General features: G+C 42.1%; 1 protein-coding gene across 1 annotated transcript in view; it reads right to left on the reverse strand.

The window, feature by feature from the left end:
- Positions 1-22,706, reverse strand: part of LOC137643811 (SREBP regulating gene protein) — a 41,571-nt gene extending 18,865 nt beyond the window's left edge. Inside the window, exons 1-2 of the mRNA XM_068376498.1 lie at positions 22,442-22,706; positions 1,131-1,281 (exon numbers count right to left, since the gene is read on the reverse strand). Coding sequence (XP_068232599.1) covers positions 1,131-1,281; positions 22,442-22,543 — 253 coding nt within the window. The 5' untranslated portion in view covers positions 22,544-22,706. The remainder of the gene's footprint in view (positions 1-1,130; positions 1,282-22,441) is intronic.
- Positions 22,707-23,007: the final 301 nt, after the last annotated feature.

The raw sequence follows: 23,007 nt of genomic DNA on the forward strand, positions 1-23,007 counted from the left end.
GATTATCGGGTAAGTTTAATATTGAAAAACTGCTATTTACATTTTTTTTTGCATATTTTTGATAACTTTATGAGAAACTTCAGGCATTTTCCAAAAGAATGAGACCAACCTGACCTCTCTATGACGTAAATTAAGGCTGTTAGAGCAATTTAACCCTTTTACCCCCAGGCTATTTGGAAATTTCCAACCCTTAACCCCCAGGGGGTTATTTTTTTCCCAGCAGTATATTTTTTTTAAATTGCTCTAACAGCCTTAATTTTTGTCATAGAGAGGTCAGGTTGGTCTCATTCTCGTGGAAAATGCCTGAATTTTCTCAAAAAATTATCAAAAATATGAAAAAAAAAAAAAATTTTATAGCATTTTTTTGTAAGGACGTACGGGTATGTCCATGGGGGTAGAGGGATGGCTTTTGTGAAACGTGCCAGTACGTCCTTTGGGGGTAAAAGGGTTAAAAATTATATATTGCAAAATGTGCTTGAAAAAAAAAATGCCTGGGGGTTAAGGGTTGGAAAGTTCCAAATAGCCTGGGGGTAAAAGGGTTAAATCATCATATGTCAAATATTAAACATCATTCAATATTTCCTGAATACTACAGTACAGTATTCCAAACATCTCTCCATGTATAGTACAATGTATTCTCCAGTTCTAGAAATACAATAAGTAACCACTCCTAAAGATCATTCCTGAAGGCATATAATCCTTTAACATTACAAGCTACACTTAAAAAAAATATAAATTAGAAAATGGATTCAGTTACAGATAAGCCAATAAAAATGGCCATCAATTCAGATGAAATAGATTCTTGTACTAAACAACAATCATGGGCCTAACAAAAGCTAAAATTTCCTACAAATATTTTTATGTTGAAGAGAAGGACAAGTCTCTTTATAGTTTATATATAAAATGTGTTTTGGTGTTACTTTTTCTTAAATACTTTTTTAATTATCAATTTTTATTATCGTTTCATTTCCTTATTTCCTTTCCTTACTAGGCTATATTTCCCTGTTGGAGCCCTCGGTCTTATAGTACCTTGCTTTTCCCACTAAGGTTATAGCTTAGCTAGTAATAATAATAATAACAATAACAGTAAGTCATAGAACAGCTTACATTATGTCACAATAACTACTTGCCTTGGTCATCTGCTAAAAGGACTTTTCCTTGGATTGAATTTCGGCATGTGGTCACTTTATCACTTCCTGTGCCATTTCCTACTTCTGGACCCCATCGAAATTCTGCTCTGCCGGCAACTTCACCCTCGTTATCATTAACGGCACTAGAGTTCTGTGGGAAAAAAAAATTATTAGTATACCTGTATGGCTCTTTTAGTGATGTCTAAAATTTGTAAATATGACAATCGTAGATAATTTGTATTTTCCACTAATACAAATCTTGCGTTATTTATAAATGGATATTCTTTTGGCAAAGCTGGAAGGTAGCCAAATACACTTTTTGGTGCGAGGTGGCAACCCTTTCCAGAGATTGAGTACGGGGTGGCTAGGGGTACCAGCCACCTGTACACAGTACAAGCTCACAGAGTGATGAACTAGTCACTTTCTCTCTTTGACTTGTAGAGAGTGGATGTCTCCTCTCTCCTCCTCAAGTTTGCCATAGACATTGACAAACATGTTATTTTGATAATAAAATAAATTTTTGAATATACTTACCCGGTGATTATATAGCTGCAACTCTGTTGCCCGACAGACAACTCTATGGTAAAAACTCGCCAGCGATCGCTACACAGGTTGTGGGTGTGCCCAACAGCGCCATCTGTCGTCCAGATACCCAGTACTCAATGTAAACAAAGACTCAATTTTCTCCTGGTCCCACTGCGTCTCTATTGGGGAGGAAGGGAGGGTCCTTTAATTTATAATCACCGGGTAAGTATATTCAAAAATTTATTTTATTATCAAAATAACATTTTTCAATATTTAACTTAGCCGGTGATTATATAGCTGATTCACACCCAGGGGGGTGGGTAGAGACCAGCAATATATGTTTACACTTTTATGAGCTAAGAGTTTTTATTTCATTTTAGAAGTTATCAAAATAACAAAAACAAAATAAATAGGTACCTGGTAAGGAAGTCGACTTGAACAATTACTCTGCCTTTTAAGTACGTCTTCCTTACGGAGCCTCGCGATCCTCTTAGGATGCTGATCGACCCCTAGGATCTGAAGTATCAAGGGTTGCAACCCATACAACAGGACCTCATCAAAACCCCTAATCTAGGCGCTCTCAAGAAATGACTTTGACCACCCGCCAAATCAACCAGGATGCGAAAGGCTTCTTAGCCTTCCGGACAACCCAGAAAACAACAATAAAAACATTTCAAGAGAAAGATTAAAAGGGTATGGAATTAGGGAATTGTAGTGGTTGAGCCCTCACCCACTACTGCACTCACTGCTACGAATGGTCCCAGTGTGTAGCAGTTCTTGTAAAGAGACTGGACATCTTTCAAGTAAAATGACGCGAACACTGACTTGCTTCTCCAATAGGTTGCGTCCATTATACTTTGCAGAGATATATTTTGCTTAAAGGCCACGGAAGTTGTTACAGCTCTAACTTCGTGCGTCTTCACCTTAAGCAAAGTTCGGTCTTCCTCACTCAGATGTGAATGAGCTTCTCGTATTAACAATCTGATAAAGTCTGACCAAGCATTCTTTGACATAGGCAAGGATGGTTTCTTAACTGAACACCATAAAGCTTCAGATTGGCCTTGTAAAGGTTTAGTACGCTTTAAATAGAACTTAAGAGCTCTAACAGGGCATAAGACTCTTTCTAGTTCATTGCCTACGATCTCCGATAAGCTGGGGATATCGAAAGATTTAGGCCAAGGCCGAGAAGGCAGCTCATTTTTGGCTAGAAAACCAAGTTGTAGCGAAAAAGTGGCTTTTTCTGACGAAAATCCTATGTTCTTGCTGAAGGCATGAATCTCACTGACTCTTTTAGCCGAGGCTAAGCATACCAGGAAAAGTCTTAAGAGTGAGATCTTTCAGGGAGGCTGATTGTAACGGCTCCAACCTGTCTGACATGAAGAATCTTAGTACCACGTCTAAATTCCATCCAGGGGTAGCCAAACGACGCTCCTTGGTGGTCTCAAAAGACTTAAGGAGGTCTTGCAGATCTTTATGTTTGGAAAGATCTAAGCCTCTATGCCGGAAGACCGATGCAAACATGCTTCTGTAGCCCTTGATAGTGGGAGCTGAAAGGGATCGTCCTTTTCTCAGGTATAAGAGAAAAACAGCTATTTGGGCTACAGAGGTACTGGTCGAGGATACAGAAACTGACTTGCACCAGTCTCGGAAGACTTCCCACTTCGATTGGTAGACTGTAATGGAAGAAGCTCTCCTTGCTCTAGCAATCGCACTGGCTGCTTCCTTCGAAAAGCCTCTAGCTCTCGAGAGTCTTTCGATAGTCTGAAGGCAGTCAGACGAAGAGCGTGGAGGCTTTGGAGTACCTTCTTTACGTGTGGCTGACGTAGAAGGTCTACCCTTAGAGGAAGACTACTGGGAACGTCTACTAACCATCGAAGTATCTCGGTGAACCATTCTCTCACGGGCCAGAGGGAAGCAACTAACGTCAACCTTGTCCCTTCGTGAGAGGCGAACTTCTGCAGTACCTTGTTGACAATCTTGAACGGTGGGAATGCGTAGAGATCCAGATGTGACCAATCTAGGAGGAAAGCATCTATATGTATTGCTGCTGGGTCCGGGACTGGAGAGCAATAGATTGGAAGCCTCTTGGTCAGCGAGGTTGCAAAGAGATCTATGGATGGTTTTACCCCAAGTGGCCCAAAGTCTCTTGCACACATCCTTGTGGAGGGTCCATTCGGTTGGAATTACTTGCCCTTTCCGACTGAGACAATCTGCTATGACGTTCAAGTCGCCTTGGATGAACCTCGTTACTAGGGAGATGTCTTGACCTTTTGACCAGATAAGCAGGTCCCTTGCGATCTCGTACAACGTCAGTGAGTGGGTACCTCCTTGTTTGGAGATGTACGCCAAGGCCGTGGTGATGTCCGAGTTAACTTCCACCACTTTGCCTCGAAGGAGAGACTTGAAGCTTTTCAAGGCCAGATGTACTGCCAACAGCTCCTTGCAGTTGATATGCATGCTCCTCTGACTCGAGTTCCACAGTCCTGAGCATTCCCGACCGTCTAGTGTCGCGCCCCAGCCCACGTCCGATGCGTCCGAGAAGAGAACGTGGTTGGGAGTCTGAACAGCCAGGGGAAGACCCTCTCTTAGGTTGATATTGTCCTTCCACCAAGTCAGACAAGACTTTATCTTTTCGGAAACCGGGATCGAGACCGCTTCTAGCGTCTTGTCCTTTTTCCAGTGAAAAGCTAGATGGTATTGAAGAGGACGGAGGTGTAGTCTTCCTAGTGACACAAATTGTTCCACGGATGACAGCGTCCCTACCAGACTCATCCACAGCCTGACTGAGCAGCGTTCCTTCTTCAGCATCTTCTGGATGGATAGCAGGGCTTGATCTATTCTGGGGGCTGATCGTCTTGTTGTTCAGCAACGTCCTCATCAGAGGGTTCCTCATCCGAAAACTGATGAGGAAACGGCAACGGAGTGGGCAACGTCTGGCTCGCTGAGTCCGGTCGCACTGGTGGATGCGTGACGGAGCCGGACGCAACAGCGTCAACCCGAGACTGTCTAGACCGTCTGGGTTGTGCAGTCAACACCCTACCGGGTTGCTGAGGTTGACGCACTGCGTCAAAACAAGTCACCTCTGCTGGTTGTTGAACGTCCTGAACGTCAACAACCACCTCCGAGCGTCGCTTAACGTCAACGTGCGGCTGGCAACCCACACTGGGTCGCATCGGTGGTGGAACCACCTCAACTGGCAGACGCGAGTAGGTTACCTCAGCGTCAACAGGGCGCACAACCGACCGGTTGGAAGGTTGTTGGCCAGAAGGTTCGGTAGCAACCTTCTCCGCATTAAAGTCCTCTATCAAGGACGCAAGCTTGGACTGCATGTCTTGCAGCAAAGCCCATTTAGGGTCTACGGGAGCAGGTGTGGCAACAGACGGGGTTAACGACTGAGGCGGTACCGTTTACCATCCCTGAAAGCCTTGTTATGCATGACATAATTGTACAGCAAAACTTCAAAGGCTCGAAAACAGCTGTGAAGTTGACCTGTAAACAACTTGGAGCGTCTCCTGGCCAGGCGCCAGGGAGAGTCTACGAGAATTGAGAAGTCTATCTGGGCAGAGGCATGAACTCCCAAGCCGAGAACTTCTCTCGTGTCATATCAGACTCTCGCTCTATAAACCAGTTTAAAAGAAGGGAAAGCAAAGGCTGTATCCCCCAAACTCCTCCTGGTGAAAAACCAGTCGCCTAGCCAACGTAAAGCTCTCTAGGAGAGCAAGAGAGCACTAGCTTAAAAACAACGGCTTCGAAGTAGCTAGGCCTAGTGTAAGCTCTGACGTTTAGGCGAACGAGGAGCAGCAGTTACAAAAAGATCCGGACAAAGATCCTTAAAAAAATCATCATGATTTAATTAAAGTCCATAGGAGGCTAAGCAGCTTTAGGCTCCTCTCCATCTGACAGAGTCCTCAAGGGAATATCAGTAGGAGGGGGAACAGCAACTTCCTCATCTACAGGAACCTTGTCCAATAAAGGCTGAGTCTCAAGCAAGGGAGAGACCTACCGTGGTGGCAATGCTGCTTTACAAGCAGAGTCCACACTCACTGGTACATTAGTAGCGGACCAGAACGCAACGTCATGTAACTGCTTGACAGTCTGTGAACTGTCAACAACTGAACTGTCAACCACAACAGGTGCGTGAGGACGCACAGCGTCCACTCGAGACTGCTTTGACTGCCTAGACTGAGCAGTCAAAACAACTCTAGAATGCGGAGGTTGACGCACAGCGTCAAAACAAGTCAACTCCGATTGTTAGTGAACGTCTTGAACGTCAACAGGAGCATCAGCAAGTGGCCTAACGTCCAAATGCGGCTGAAAAACCACACGAGACCGCATCGAGTGTGGTTCTAAACAACCTGACTGACGTGACTAAGCTACGCCAACGTCAACAGTAAGCACAAAGGAACGTTAGGTTGGCTGAAAGCCAGGATATCGATGAGATAAACGGCTAGACTCAACGGACTAATCGGCAGAATAGTCTTCCATAAGGGAGGCAAGCATATATTGCATGTCTTGCCATACAACCCATTAAGGATCAACGGAAATGGTTGTGGTAAGAGACGAGGGTAACGTCTGTGACCGCAACACTTTGCCAACAAAAAAAGACTCTCGGAGTCTGTGTTACGCTTTTGTTAGGCGGCGAGCAGTTATCCGATGACTGCATAGGGTCAGAGCTGTCCTAATGGTTGTGACCAGGACGCTGGACCTGTCCTGAAAGGACTGACTTTCGCTTAAGGGCTTCGAAACCTTGTGACAGGTTTCTTATGCGAAAAGCCTTCGGATGACGAGGAGAAACAACGTCTCTCTCGTCTTATGGTAGGGGAGATCTTGGTAAGATACACCCGATACCATAGAGGGAAAACGTCTGTTCGTTGATCAAGGCCTCTCGAACCCATAAGTCGTTTGACATTACTTCTCCCCTGGGCTTGGGAGCATGCAAGAGGTCCCGGACTAGTTGAACGACAGGCACGAACAGACGAACCCTCGGACGCAACACTGTAACACTTTGCGCATATCACTTTATCACTTCGATTTTCTGTTTTGCACTTATTTCACTGAAATCGAAACTTTTACTGATTTCTACCTGAAACACGCAATTCTACCCTTCATTAAAAGGTAGTAATTGCGAAATCAGTCGTATAATGCAAGCTCATTAATACCAGCAAAAAACAGAAAACATATTTTAAGATAAAAAAATCAGTGGCTGGGAAAGAGACTAAACACTAGTTCATATAACTACGTTTTCAATCTCTCACCGCACATAGCCTGGGGACGAGAATAAAAAACTAAAAACGTTTTATCCTTCCTCCCCGTACAGCGACTAGGGACGAGAGTAACTCGAGAACAACGTTACCCGCTTGAACGGAACGTTTTCTCTCCTCTCTCTCCCTCCGTCTCTATCTCTCTCTCTCTCTTTCTCTCTTGATTTCGCACCTAAGAGAAGAGCCCAATTATATTTCGTCAAAAAAACATGTTATTTGACTAAAGGAAAAAACTGAAAGGTTTTTCAAATAAAAAGTTCCTTTAAAATAGAATTTAAAACATTTAAGCTAAGAAAGAATGAACAAAACGTCAGAATCGATTTACTCTTATTGCAAAGTGAAACCGTGATACACTCTCTCTCTATCGTAACGATAGAGCGCATGTTGAACGTCCTGAACGTCAACAACTGCGTAGCATAAATAAACTAAACGTTAGTTCATCTTTGAAAACAGTACGAAGACTATCAAAGAAATTCTTTCATAAAATATTACATTTAAAAAGTTTTAAATCCTTAGCTCTTTAAAAGCTAATTACGATATAAAGGGCTCAACGTTGATTAACTTCGGTTTCCAAGTTAGGACCGCCTACTCTCAGGAAAGGTCTATATAAACAAAACATTAAAATTATTTTTATATGTTTATAATAAATGGAAAGTTAATCGAAGAGGCCTAATAAAGGCGGAGAGATATAAAATATATAGAGGAAAATCTATAACGTGATAAGACAATTACTAAAAGCCTAAACACACTTCCGTCTAAGGGAAGGGTCGGCCATTTAAAAGTGAAAGAAAGTCCATACTCTCTTTGTCACCATAATTAAATCTATCCAAAACGAGTTCAAGATTTAAGATGAAGATAAAACACCTGCATAGCGAAAGCTCAAAACTAGAATAAAGTACTTCACCAATTAGTTGTGAAAAAACTCCAGTTTAGCAACAGCGAGTAAGTACGTCTTGTCGATAGCTCGACAGAGAGAAAATTGAGTCTTTGTTTACATTGAGTACTGGGTATCTGGACGACAGATGGCGCTGTTGGGCACACCCGCAACCTGTGTAGCGATCGCTGGCGAGTTTTTACCGTAGAGTTGTCTGTCGGGCAACAGAGTTGCAGCTATATAATCACCGGCTAAGTTAAATATTGAAAAATTGTTGTTTTGTAAATCAGTGTTTTTTTCTTTAAACACATTGAAAATTATAATTATCTGAGAGCAGGATGACAAATTAACCTGTCAATGTGATAAATAGCCGTGAGGTTAATGTATTAATCATTATGATAGTTCATCCACTCCAAGATAAAATTCTTAGATGCTTGCAAAGCTGATTGGAAGAGTTTGGTTGTATATACTGTAATGGAATAAAATCATTCCAGCCTAACAAAAAAAAATTAATGCTTAACTGAATTGACTCAATGATTTAAATTGACAATTTCTTCAAGTAGATAGTGATATGACAACCATAATTATGTACAATAGCAACAAGTCACCCCTTGACCTGTGTGTCTTTAGAGCAAGTCAATCTGCAAACTTGCAACCGTTCAGTTTAAAGTTCCTAAAAATGCTAGTTGTACTAGAGATTATGTAGAGGTGCAGTAAATGCTCCTCTTCATGAATTGTTTACTCCAAAAGGTCTTCAAAGAGGATATTACCAGGATGCGACCAACTTCTTGATTAATTGAGGTCAGTTCAGAAGTCAAAGAAAATGACATCCAAAATTAATCAGCTATTGGTGGGTTTGGTACAGTTGTTGAAGTGGAGGAGTCAAAAGAGAGTTCAAAATACAAGAGGACAACCATTGTCTGGTGTGTATTTGATTGGTGAAAAAATTAAGAAATTAATAAAGAATGTTTTTAGTTCCACTTGTGAATACACCCAGAAATGTTTATACTCTTGTACTACTAATCAAGCATTTTACTGCGCTTTGGAGGAAAGAAAAATTCAATGATACCTAAAGATATTATAGAGATTTTCAGTGAAGGGTTTTGTGCACTACTCATTCATTCACAAAAATTATTTGTTCATCCTAATACAGGTTACAGGTCAACATACCCCGAACATTTACAGGTTATAGAGGATCTCCAAAGCAATTTACTCCATAGCAGAATGAAAGAGCAATATTATAGCCATACCTTTGTCATATCTTCATTCACCTGAATAGGTTTTAAAAATTTATCTACAAAATTAATTGCCAGTGGTAGTTATGCAAATCTAATTACCGACATGTGCAGCACCAAAACTTCCAGCTCAAAGTTGCTAAAATGTAGTCACCAAATTATAGTTATAGCAGTACCAGCTGAACTCGGTTGAGTCCCTTGTCAGGCTGGGAGGAACGTAGAGAGTAGAGGTCCCCTTTATGTTGTTGTTTCATTTGTTGATGTCGGCTAACCCCAAAATTGGGGGAAGTGCCTTGGTATATGCATGTATAACAGTATTGGACCCAACGTCTCCCTGTAACCCCGATACAAAGAGCCTAAGCCTTAAACCTCCCAAACTCAAGGTAAGGAATTATGTACAGTAAATGTATGACACCAAAGAGGAATTATGTACAGCAAATGTATGACACCAAAGAGGAATTATGTACAGTAAATGTATGACACCAAAGAGGAATTATGTACAGTAAATGTATGACACCAAAGAGGAATTATGTACAGTAAATGTATGACACCAAAGAGAAATTATGTACAGTAAATGTATGACATCAAAGAGGAATTATGTACATTAAATGTATGACACCAAAGAGGAATTATGTACAGTAAATGTATGACACCAAAGAGGAATTATGTACAGTAAATGTATGACACCAAAGAGGAATTATGTACAGTAAATGTATGACACCAATCTTTTTTATTAAAGGTTTTGTAAGCAATATGACATCGCAGATAAAGTTAGGAAAGAGATGGTCGTTAGGATAAAATAAATCGAAGTACAGAAGATGATCTGGTTCCCCTTGCTCGGTTAAGTGGGCACATCATAGTTACCTGGCTCTGTTTAAGTTTTCCCCCAACCAAAAACCAAGTTTTCCCAAAAGACACTAACTACTGTATTTTTCCAACTGATTTTGGTGCCATTAAGGCATATCTGCCATTACTTAATGATGGAATACTCCTTGTTTTTGGATTACTGTATTTATTTAAAAAAAAACCTGGTTATGTCCACTTTGGGCTCCAGAGCCTTTAAATATGCGACCCCGAGTCTATATAACAAGCTCCCACAAAACATTCAAATGATTGAAGACATTAAGGCTTTCAAGAGGAAACTGAAGACTTATTCCACGAGTCTTTTGACAATGACTATTTAACAATAAATGAACACCAAGTGACTTGAAAAGATAAATACTGTGAACAAACAAGGTAAAACGACAGTGGAGGTCCTGTAGAGAGTGGGGTTCCCTTGCTGTATGGGACCGGAAAAGCAGCCATCAAATTAAGTAAGTAAAAAAAAACCCTCTACATGACCAATTATATTAAAAAAGGCTTAAACCACAAGGTAACCACTCTGAAAAATGATCACAAATTCTTTAATTTGTATTTTTCCTATCTATACAAACTCGAGATCTTAAATAGGCGTACAAACTCGAGACCTTAAATAGGCGTATAACTTCAGCGAAGCTGGAACCAGCCGTTAAGCTCTTAAAAAGGTAAAAACAGCTGGCTGCCAGGTGGCGGGAGAAACCCTGCATGCCTTATAGGTAGAGCTAACCTTCACTTTGACATTTTGTCTACGACTAGCGGGGTGGTCGAATCGGGTTATTCAAGTTAAAATAGATCTAATAATTTATGATTTGTTCTTATACATAATACAAACCATTGACCTTTAATAGGAGACATTCCAAGGTGGTGTAGTAGTCCCTATGAACCAAACTGGCTGGTTTCTCTGACCCATAAAGTGCCAATGTAAGAAAGTTTGTATATTGTGATAAGATAATAAAATACTGCCATAAAACAATATTATATCACTTAATATAGCAAGCAAAATGAAATTTGCAAAAGTCTGATATCTATTTCATATGAGGTTGTTGTGGCCTGATTGGTAACATCTCTGCCTGGTGTTTGCCAGTCGGGGGATCGAGTTCCGCTCAGACTCTTTAGTGCCATTAGTGTCTGCAACCTTACCATCCTTGTGAGCTAAGGTTGGGGGAGCCTATAGGCCTATCTGCTGAGTCATCAGCAGCCACTTGCCTGGCCCTCCCTGGTCCTAGCTTGGGTGGAGAGGAGGCTTGGGCGCTGATCATATAATATATGGTCAGTCTCTAGGGCATTGTCCTGATTGCCAGGGCAATGTCACTGTCCCTTGCCTCTGCCATTCATGAGCGACCTTTAAATGGGACTATATGTTGACTTTTGTAGCTGGAAGTTGCATGCAAGGTTGTCAGGTTAGGCCTCCCCTGGTCCAAAATTTAACAAAATTCTACTTACAAACAGCTTCTTGGAACCTATTAAGTTTATATAAGTTGAGGACCTTCCATACTTTGGTCCTGGAGAGGAGCAAATGTCCTGACTCCTATTCAACCTCCTACCTGAGCATAGATGTCAGAGGTGTTAGGTTAGGCCTCCACTAGGGAGAGTGGAGGGTCTAGGAGAACCTTAATTCTACCATATTGTAAGTCCTGTAATTTTCGTATATATGATTTATGGGAATGCAAGTCTCTCTCTATCCTTTCCCTCGTACGAAGGATGGGAGAGATACTTCAATACAAACCAATGTAAAGAATAGTTGCTCTATCTCTTTGATTAGATGTTTTATTACGAGAAAGACTACTACCTTCTCTAAAGAAGCCAATCCTGTGGAAACTTGTGGGGTATCAGGGAATTTTAGTAGTTTACTGGGAAAAGCCTGTTTCACTACCTCCCTCCTGGGGGACGCTTTTTTTAGTAAGGCCCTCTGGGGTCACAGGAAGAGCTTGTTCTCGAGAAGTTGAGAAGCTCTCAAGGATGAACAGTATGAAGCCTTCTAAATTATAGGTGGTGTATAGGGAGACATATTTCGGGCACTTTTAGATCGACGCGACGTATGCTTGATCCACCACATCTATATTCAACTGCTCGTAAATCAAAACATTCGTCTGAGAGGATGGAGAACGGACAAGGCTCTCAAAATCCGGCAAAGTTAAGGGCACTTCTACAGAGGCATTATCCTCAGTCTGTAAAGCAGCAGACGCTAGAGAATCACGATCACTCTTGGCATTCTCGGCCTCACTTACGAGGGCATGAACAAAGGACTGGCCATCCTCCTTTGATATCTGCGTCCCAGAAAACACTGATAATGAAGGATCAGACAAGGTAAGCTCAGGGTTAGAAAGAATGCTTTAGCTTCTCCCCTCCTTTCGAGGAAGCTGTAGCCGGGGAACAATATAGTTTACCTTTCTTCTTTCTACAGATGTTATATTTTTCCCAAAGAGAAGACTTACATTCCTTGCAAAAATCACAAGGGGAATTCAAATAACATTTTTTCTCTTGCATGTAGGACACAAGGAACGAGGATTAATTTCAACATAACTCATGAATGTGCCGCAAGGACAACCTTTAAGACTGTTACATGTCACAGGTTATCATAAACACTGGTTTAACATTCATTCTGAGAAGCAGAGTAATCATTTCAAACAAAGCACCATGAAAGGAGAGTAATAGACATTAGGCTGCCACAGCGACCAACTAAGTGGCTGCGTTTACACTAGCCTCATCACACTAAGATGCTGGTGGGAACATAGTGCAGCCCTACATCGTTGCCATACCCACAAGATTTCTTCGTCGTAACAAAATGGCCAAAAGCATACCCATTTAAATGACTGGGAAACATATCCATGTAGGAACAAATATTGCACGTGGTTCATGTAAGTGGCTGGAAAATGTTATTTTCATTAGTAAAATAAATTTTTGAATATACTTACCCGATAATCATGTAGCTGTCAACTCTGTTGCCGACAGAAATCTACGGTCGGGATACGCCAGCGATCGCTATACAGGTGGGGGTGAACACCACAGCGCCATCTGTGGTCAGGTACTCCAGTACTTCTTGTCAACACCACCTCAATTTTTTCCTCGGTCCACTGGTTCTCTATGGGGAGGAAGGGTGGGTCAATTAAATCATGATTATCGGGTAAGTATATTCAAAAATTTATTTTACTAATGAAAATAACATTTTTCAATATTAATCTTACCCGATAATCATGTAGCTGATTCACACCCAGGGTGGTGGGTGGAGACCAGCATACATGTTAACAAAGAAGCTAAGTATCCCGTATTTTATTTTATTAGTTATTCAAAAATAACATAAAATAAATAAGTACCTGGTAAGGAAGACGACTTGAACCATTACTCTGCCTTTATTAAGTACGTCTTTCTTACTGAGCGTAGCGGTCCTCTTAGGATGCTGAACGACTCTTAGGTGCTGAAGTATAAAGGGCTGCAACCCATACTAAAGGACCTCATCACAACCTTTAACCTCGGCGCTTCTCAAGAAAGAATTGACCACCCGCCAAATCAACAAGGATGTGGAAGGCTTCTTAGCCGACCGTACAACCCATAAAAAGTATTCAAGAGAAAGTTTAAAAAGGTTATGGGATTATGGGAATGTAGTGGCTGAGCCCCCGCCTACTACTGCATTAGTTGCTACGAATGGTCCCAGGGTGTAGCAGTTCTCGTAAAGAGACTGGACATCTTTGAGATAGAATGATGCGAACACTGACTTGCTTCTCCAATAGGTTGCATCCATAACACTATGCAGAGAACGGTTCTGTTTGAGGGCCACTGAAGTAGCCACAGCTCTCACTTCATGTGTCCTTATCTTCAGCAAAGCAAGGTCTTCTTCCTTCAGATGAGAATGTGCTTCCCTAATCAGGAGCCTGAATAGGTAAGAAACTGAGTTCTTAGACCTTGGAAGAGAAGGCTTCTTGATAGCACACCATAAGGCTTCTGATTGTCCTCGTAAAGGTTATGACCTTTTTAGATAGTACCTAAGAGCTCTAACTGGGCAAAGTACTCTCTCCAGTTCGTCCCCCACCAAGTTGGACAGGCTTGGGATCTTGAACGACTTAGGCCAAGGACGTGAAGGAAGCTCGTTTTAGCAAAAAACCGAGCTGCAAGGAACATGTAGCCGTTTAAGATGTGAAAACTATGTTCCTGCTGAAGGCGTGGATCTCACTTACTCTTTTAGCTGTTGTCAAGCACACGAGGAAAAGAGTTTTTAATGTGAGGTCCTTAAAAGAGGCTGATTGGAGAGGTTCAAATCTTGATGACATAAGGAATCTTAGGACCACGTCTAGATTCCAGCCTGGAGTGGACAACCGACGTTCCTTTGAGGTCTTAAAAGACCTAAGGAGGTCCTGTAGATCTTTGTTGGTGGAAAGATCCAAGCCTCTGTGGCGGAAAACCGCTGCCAACATACTTCTGTAACCCTTAATCGTAGGAGCTGAAAGGGATCTTACGTTCCTTAGATGTAACAGGAAGTCAGCAATCTGGGTTACAGTGGTACTGGATGAGGAAACTGCATTGGCCTTGTACCAGCTTCGGAAGACTTCCCCTTTAGACTGATAGACTCTGAGAGTGGATGTCCTCCTTGCTCTGGCAATCGCTCTGGCTGCCTCCTTCGAAAAGCCCCTAGCTCTTGAGAGTCTTTCGAAAGTCTGAAGGCAGTCAGACGAAGAGCGTGGAGGTTTGGATGTACCTTCTTTACGTGAGGTAGACGTAGAAGGTCCACTCCTAGAGGAAGAGTCCTGGGAATGTCGACCAGCCATTGCAGTACCTCTATGAACCATTCTCTCGCGGGCCAGAGCGGAGCCAACCAACGTCAGCCGTGTCCCTTTGCGAGAGGCGAACTTCTGAAGTACCCTGTTGACAATCTTGAACGGCGGGAATGCATACAGGTCGAGATGGGACTAATCCAGCAGAAAAGCATCCACGTGAACTGCTGCTGGGTCTGGAATCGGAGAACAATACAACGGGAGCCTCTAGGTTATCGAGGTAGCGAACAGATCTATGGTTGGCTGACCCCACAGGGCCCAAAGTCTGCTGCAAACATTCTTGTGAAGGGTCCACTCTGTGGGGATGACCTGACCCTTTCGGCTAAGGCGATCTGCCATGACATTCATATCGCCCTGAATGAACCTCGTTACCAGCGTGAGCTTTCGATCTTTTAACCAGATGAGGAGGTCCCTTGCGATCTAGAACAACTTCCACGAATGAGTCCCTCCCTGCTTGGAGATGTAAGCCAAGGCTGTGGTGTTGTCAGAGTCCACCTCCACCACCTTGTTAAGCTGGAGGGACTTGAAGTTTATCAAGGCCAGATGAACCGCCAACAGCTCCTTGCAATAGATGTGAAGTGTCCTTAGCTCCTGATTCCATGTTCCCGAGCATTCCTGTCCGTCCAAAGTCGCACCCCAGCCCGTGTCTGATGCGTCAGAGAAGAGACGGCGGTCGGGTTTCTGAACAGCCAAAGGTAGACTTCCTTGAGAAGAAAGCTGTTCTTTCACCACGTGAGAGTAGACCTCCTCTCTTCGGAAACAGGAACTGAGATCGTCTCTAGCGTCATGTCCTTTATCCAGTGAGCCGCTAGATGATACTGAAGGGGGGGAGGTGGGGTCTCCCTAACTCGATGAACAGGGCCAGCGATGAAAGTGTCCCTGTTAGACTCATCCACTACCTGACTGAGCATCGGTTCCTTCTCAGCATGCTCTGGATGCAATCTAGGGCTTAGTATATCTTTGGGGCCGACGGAAAAGCCCGAAAAGCTCGACTCTGAAGATCCATACCCAGGTAGACAATGGTCTGGGATGGGACGAGCTGGGACTCCTCAAAATTGACCAGGAGGCCCAGTTCCTTGGTCAGATCCATAGTCCATCTGAGAATCTCCAGACAGCGACGACTTGTGGGAGCTCTTAAAAGCTAGTCGTCTGACGGAGCCGGACACAAGATCATGGTACTGCTGCACAGTCTGTGAACTGTCAACCATGGGGAAGCGAGGAAGTACAGTGACAACCCGAAGCTGTCTAGACTGTCTGGGTCGTACAGACAACTCCTTATCGGGTTGCTGAGGTTGCCGCACTGCGTCACAACAAGTCACTTCTGCTGGTTGTTGAACGTCTTCCCAGTGACACACTGACTTCGTAAACAAAAAATCCTCTAACAAGGACTAAGCTTGGACTGCATGTCTTGCAACACAGCTCAAGGTCTATGGGAGCAGGTGTGGTAACAGACGGGGTTAGCGACTGAAGTGGAACCATTACCCTCCCTGGAAGCATGCTATGCTTAAATAAAAGTCCATAGGAGGCTAAGCAGCTAAAGGCTCCTCTCCAAATGACAGAGTCCTCAAGGGAAAATCAGAAGGAGGGAGAATAGCACTTTCTCATCTACAGGAACCATATCCGAGAAAAGCTAAGTTCTCTCAGTGAGGGTTTCACTGGTGCAAAAGCAGCAGACTAGAAGGCAACGTTATGAAACTGCTTGACAGTCTAGTGAGTTGGCAACAACCAAAGATGTGTGACTGAGAAGCATGCGGTAAGGTATGCAGAGCATGCTGTATGTAGAGCATGCTGTAAGGTAAGCAGAGCATGTTGCATGGCGTGCGGCTTATGCTGCATGGGATGAGGCTCATGCTGCATGGGATGAGGCTCATGCTGCATGGTATGAGACTCATGCTGCATGGTATGAGACTCATGCTGCATGGGATGAGGCTCAAGCTGCAAGGGATGAGGCTTATGCCGCATGCGTTGAGGAGGATGCCGCATAGTATGAGGCTCCTGCCTCATGGGTTGAGGCGGTTGCCGCATAGCATGAGGCTCCTGCCTCATGGTTTGAGGAGGATGCCGCATAGCATGAGGCTCCTCATAGCATGAGACTCCTGCCTCATGGGTTGAGGAGGATGCCGCATAGCATGAGGCTCCTGCCTCATGGGTTGAGGAGGATGCCGCATAGCATGAGGCTGCCTCATGGGTAGAGGAGGATGTCGCATAGCATGAGGCTCCTGCCTCATGGGTTGAGGAGGATGCCGCATAGCATGAGGCTCCTGCCTCATGGTTTGAGGAGGATGCCGCATAGCATGAGGCTCCTGAGAGGTTCCTGCCTCAAGAGTTGCGTCTGCCTCAAGGGTTGAGGAGGTAGCTGCGCAGAGAGAGGCTCATGCTGTGAAGAATGCGGTTGCTGCATGCGTTGAGGCGGCTGCCTCATAGCATGAGGTTCCTCAAGAGTTGAGGCTCTTGCCTCAAGAGTTGAGGTTCTTGCCTCAAGAGTGGAGGTGGCTGCCGCAAGAGTTGAGGTTGCTGCCTCAAGGATGGTGGAGGTTGCCGCAACGCAAGAGGTTGCTGCCTCGAGGATGGAGGAGGTTGTCGCAACACATGAAGCTCCTGCCTCAAGGGTAGAGGAGGTTGCTGCAAAGCATAAGGCTCCTGCCTCAAGTGTTGAGGAGGTTGCCGCATAGCAAGAGGCTCCTGCCTCAAGGAAAGTGGAGGTTGCTGCACAGCGCTGGTATCTGGCAACTCCCAATGCGGCAGCTCACGCGTGGAGGTAGGTTGAGGAACCTCAACATCATACGTCTGGCAGGGTGGACTGCGCAGAGGTGGAGTTGAGGCGGCTGCCTCATGAGCGCTCGCAGGAGGAGGTGTGCTAACCTTCTCTGCCTGAAACTCCTGCATCAACACCGCAAGCTGAGACTGCATTGTCTGCAGCATAGACCACTAGAGTTTAAGAAAGACAACAACAAACGGAGCTACTGTCCGTTGAAACTGAGGGTCTAAAACAGCTGGTGCGGCAACAGACGGAGTTACTGTCTGTTGCGATACCACCTTGCCTCTCTGGGAGGTGTGCAGTTGTCGTACTGCAGCAAGTCCGAACTGACCCAGTGCTAATGGCACCACCTAGGAGTTGGACTTGCGCGGAAGGGACCGACTTGCACTTAAAAGCTGCAAGATTTGGTCCATGGTTTCTGCGAGAAACCTCTTCCGCAGACGAGGAATAAAAGGGCTCTCTCGTCTTTGTGTGGGTGGGGTGATCACGTCGGCTACGTGAGTTGGTAACACCCGAAACCACGGAGGGAAACGTCTGTTCGTCGATCAAGGCCTGCTGAACCCATAAGTCCTTCGACATTACTTCTCCCCTGGGCTTGGGAGCTTGTAAGAGGTCCCAGACTAGGCGAACAACTGGCACGAACAGACGAACCCTCGAACGCAACACTGTAACACTTTGCGCTTATCACTTTATCACTTTTGATTTTCTGTTTGCACTTATTTCACTGAACTCGAAACTTTAAGTGGTTTGTACCTGAAACACGCAATTCTATCCTTCATTAAAAGTTAGTAATTGCGAAAACAGTATTACAATGTAACAGAAAAACATAATGAAAGATAAATAATTCAGTGGCTGGAAAAGAGACTAAACACTAGATCAAATAAACTACGTTTAAAATCTCTCACCGCATAAAGCCTGAGAACAAGAATAAAACTCTAGAAACGTTTACCTTCTTCCCCTAAAGAGACTAGGGAGAAGAGCAAAAACGATAACAACGTTACCCGCTTGAACGAAACGTTTATCCTCCTCTCTCTCCCTCCGTCTCTATCTCTCTCTCTCTCTCTCTTGACTTAGCACCTGAGAGAAGAGCCCAATTATATATATCGTTAAAACATATTATTGTTAAAGGAAAAAACTGAAAGATTTCCCAAATAAAAAGTTCCTTTATTAGAATTAAAACCATTTAAGCTAAGAAAGAATGAACAAAACGCTAGAATCGGTTTACTCTTACTGCAACGTGACACCGTGATAGACTCTCTCTCTATCGTAACGATAGAGCGCAAGTTGAACGTTCTGAACGTCAACAACTGCAGAGACAAAACAAAACGTTAGTTCAACTTTGAAAACAGTACAAGACTATCAAAGAAATTCTTTCAAAAACATTAAAATAGCATAATATGTTAACAGGTAAAAACGAAATGACGGGCTCAATGTTAATTAACTTCGGTTCCAAGAAAAGACCGCCTACTATTAGGAAAGGTCGAATATAAACAAATATAAAAATTAATTTTAATAAGTTTATAATAAAAGGAAGTTAATCAAAGAGGCCTATAAAAGGCGGAGAGATATAAAATAAATCTATAACTTTGTTAAGCAAAATTAAGAGAGTCTATACTCTCTTCGACACCAACACTTCCGTCTAAGGGAAGGGTCGGCCATTTAAAAGTGAAAGAGAGTTCATACTCTCTTCGTACCAAAATTAAATAAAAAATTAAATCAAATTAATTCCAAAAACTTGCTAAGCTAATGATATAGCTTCCTGAATAGCGAAGGCTAAACTCTAGAGCAAATACATCACCAAATCGTGAGCAATAACTCCAGAATCAACAGCGTATCCATGTAGGTCTAGCCGGAGGCACGACAGAGGAAAAATTGAGGTGGTGTTGACAAGAAGTACTGGAGTACCTGACCACAGATGGCGCTGTGGTGTTCACCCCCACCTGTATAGCGATCGCTGGCGTATCCCGACCGTAGATTTCTGTCGGCAACAGAGTTGACAGCTACATGATTATCGGGTAAGATTAATATTGAAAATTAAGTACTATATCATATTTACCATACTGTATTTTTTTCCCACTGGTTTATCGTTTATTTACTATTGCATTTCTTACTATTCCTATGGCCAGAAATTCCTTTTTTTTTTTTGGTGTTTCTCCAACCACTACCCCATTTCCCATCAGGATCCCCATAACTGTTACAATGGGGGGATCAAGACAATTTGCTATAAGGAATAGAAGAGTGCTGGCTAGTTTGGCATTTTTCTCTGAGCGGTACGACTAATGGGGTTGGAGCATAACTTACGTATTGATTAGATTTCAAACACCACTTCATTGTCTAAGACCATTGTTTCCTTTTGGGACACTCATTGTTAATGTGCATAGGCATGCCAGCTTTTTTTTTTTTGGTATGACAATCATTACCTAGAGTTTTTAAACAATTAAGAGCTTCAAAATATTTAGCCTATATACAAGTTCCTGAATACAGTATTGTTCTACAACAGCCATTTTTTCCCACCCTCCTCATGGCTACTGTCACAAGAAGAATTCTCCAAAAGGAAGTATCGTAAAGTCCATTTCGAAATTTAAGTGTAACTAACGATTTCGGTGACTGATTTCTATATTGAAAAAGCTCCCGTTCGGTATATAGATATTGTTCATCTACAAGTCAAAAATTAACCCCCAAATTATGACTGAAATGATTAGTACACACAGCTCATCCATGTACCGCTTGCAAGAACAGAGGAGCAGCGAGATCAAGTTTACTTGCGAACGGAGTGATCTATGGCGGAGCAAAAACCACCTGAAAGACGAGATATGAATTACCCTGTACAGTATAGGTAATTACAGTATACTTAAATTTCAAGCCACTTAGGCTACATGAACCATATATTTTTCCAACTGGTTATCTTGGGTTTATTATGAATTTCTAACCAATATTGTTGCTGCAAATCACCCTTTTATAGTATTCCACACAAAAATCCTGGTTTCCCGTAGGGTCTCCTCACTGTTTTTATAAGATCCCAAGTAACTGAAAATACTCTATATGGGTTGCGTATTTGACTAGAAATACAAAGTATATTCATCAATTAAAGTATTAGCATGACCTACGATTCACATCACGCTCCACAAATAAACATGATCTCACTATTCCTCTGTTCTGGAAAGCGGTACAAGGATGAAATACACACGCGAATTGTGTGGGTCATTATTTCTAGGACCTTTCATACTTTCATATGAACAACAACAGCTATACAAAAGGGCCTCAACTTACATTCAGATACAAACAAATACAGTTTGTATACCTTAATAAGATAAAGAAATACTGTAATAAAACTACAGTATATCATTCAATACAGTAAGCCAAAAAACATTCGCAATAACCTGATATGTATTCCATGAGAAACAGGTCTATTTGTTGACTTGTAACCCTTTAACCCCCAGGGTATTTGGAAATTTCCAACCCTTAACCCCCAGGGGATTATTTTTTTTTCAAGCACATTTAGCAGTATATTTTTTTTTAAATTGCTCTAACAGCCTTAATTTTTGTCAGAGAGGTCAGGTTGGTCTCATTCTCTTGGAAAATGCCTGAATTTTCTCAATAAAATGGGCGAAAATATGCAAAAAAAAATTTTAAATAGCATTTTTTTGCAAGGACGTACCGGTACGTCCATGGGGGGAAAGAGATGAGTTTTGTGAAACGTACCAGTACATCCTTTGGGGGTAAAAGGGGTAACTGCTAATTGTAACTATGGGAGTTAGGTTAGGCTTATCTTAGGCCAGAATTTCACACAACTATTTACTATTTCATTATACTGGGATGAAATGGAATAGACTTTAGTCATGTTAAAAGAAATTTGTTTACAAATGAACATGAACGTTGGAATGCATAATGTAGATCAATTTACTTCCAAAGGATTAAGGGAACTGCGAATGTTAAAAGAAATAAAGCCCGTGAACGAACAAAGGGAAAACAGAAGAGTGCTATTTAATGAACTGTAATTGATATGCTGTTCTTGTAATTCTGTACATAGTACTAGGTAAGCAGTTAATTCTAACAATCATGCCTTCATCATAAGGATCAGTACTACACATTATTGTGCAGTTTTATTCCCACTGTCACCATTACAAAGAGCTTCTTAGAACTTTAAGAAGTTTGTAAGTCGAGAACTTTCTGTAAACTTGAGTATTTTCAACGTAAATTGATGATTTTCCACTAAATTTCTAAATAGATTAAACTTCGTGGGAGGCTACTTCCACCGACTGTTGTCGGCTGGAACTGAAGACGAGGGGGATAAATAGCCCTTGTAAAAAATTCAGGATCAATGGAAGCTCTTATTGGTTAAAAATACAGTTAATTATAATATGCATGTAACAGAAAGCTTCCAAAAGTGATTGCAAACAACGCAATCCCCCAAAAGTAAACATTTAACTTGAAATAGGAAAAGGTATATCAATATTAAAGTTGTTATGCCCCAACTCACGTAAGTCATAGAGGAAAATGCTAAAACATCCAGTTTCGCTACAAATTAGAGTATATTAACTATTTCAGACCTTTTTCTATAGAAAAAAAGTCTTTTCCCTAGGTTACATTACCCTGTAATACAGTACAATAATACAACCATTTCTTTATTGGTGAGGGTATGTAGGGTAAAGTAAGGTAAGGTAAGGTTAGAAAGCTTTTACTCTTTCCTAGCTCTGACCTACCCTCCTACAAACGTTCCTATATGACAAACATCTTAAATTATGGCTTACAATTCTGTTCTAAGGTGAGGCAGACACAAACTTTACAGCAGACTTATTTGCAGGGAGAGGAAATAAAGGGATGGTTTAAAGCTTAACAAGGACGGTGCACGGGTAAAGATTCAACTCATAATAGCCTAGCCTAACCTACCACATAGTGGGTATATTATAGCAATCATGAATAGAACCGTAACCTAAAGATAAAAAATCCGAAGCCCTATGAAGACAGGAAAGTCATGGACTAAATCACAATAAATAAGATAAGCAATAACTAAAATAAACGTCTTAATCTTACCTCCGACCAAAGAGACAGTCCACAATAGGCCACTCCCAGGAGAATCAAAATCGTGAGGAAGACCTTATTTCTTAGAATTCGCATTATCTTCGCGGTTATCATGTTTCCTTGGCTTCAGTCTCGCATAGTAGATTATTTTCCAGTGCAACATGTTTAACCCAGAGCCCTGCTTGATGATGAAGCTCTCATGACAGTTCCGAGGTTCACGGTAACCCGTGAAAACCAGACTCGGTTCACCACCCCACAGAAGAGACGAGTCTGCTTAACAGATCAAAACATAAACAATGGGTTCAACTACCCATCCAATTGAAACAATTCAACTTTACTTTTACCTATTTTACTTTTATTATTATTATTATTATTATTATTATTATTATTATTATTATTATTATTATTATTATTATTATTATTAAACTACCCATCCAATTGAAACAGTTCATCTCTATTTTTACCTACTTTACTACTTTATTATTATTATTATTATTATTATTATTATTATTATTATTATTATTATTATTATTATTATTATTATTATTATTGCAGGGCCTACAAGATTTTTGTCGTAT

This window comes from Palaemon carinicauda, chromosome 7, assembly GCF_036898095.1.
Source record: "Palaemon carinicauda isolate YSFRI2023 chromosome 7, ASM3689809v2, whole genome shotgun sequence".
NCBI lineage: Eukaryota > Metazoa > Arthropoda > Malacostraca > Decapoda > Palaemonidae > Palaemon > Palaemon carinicauda.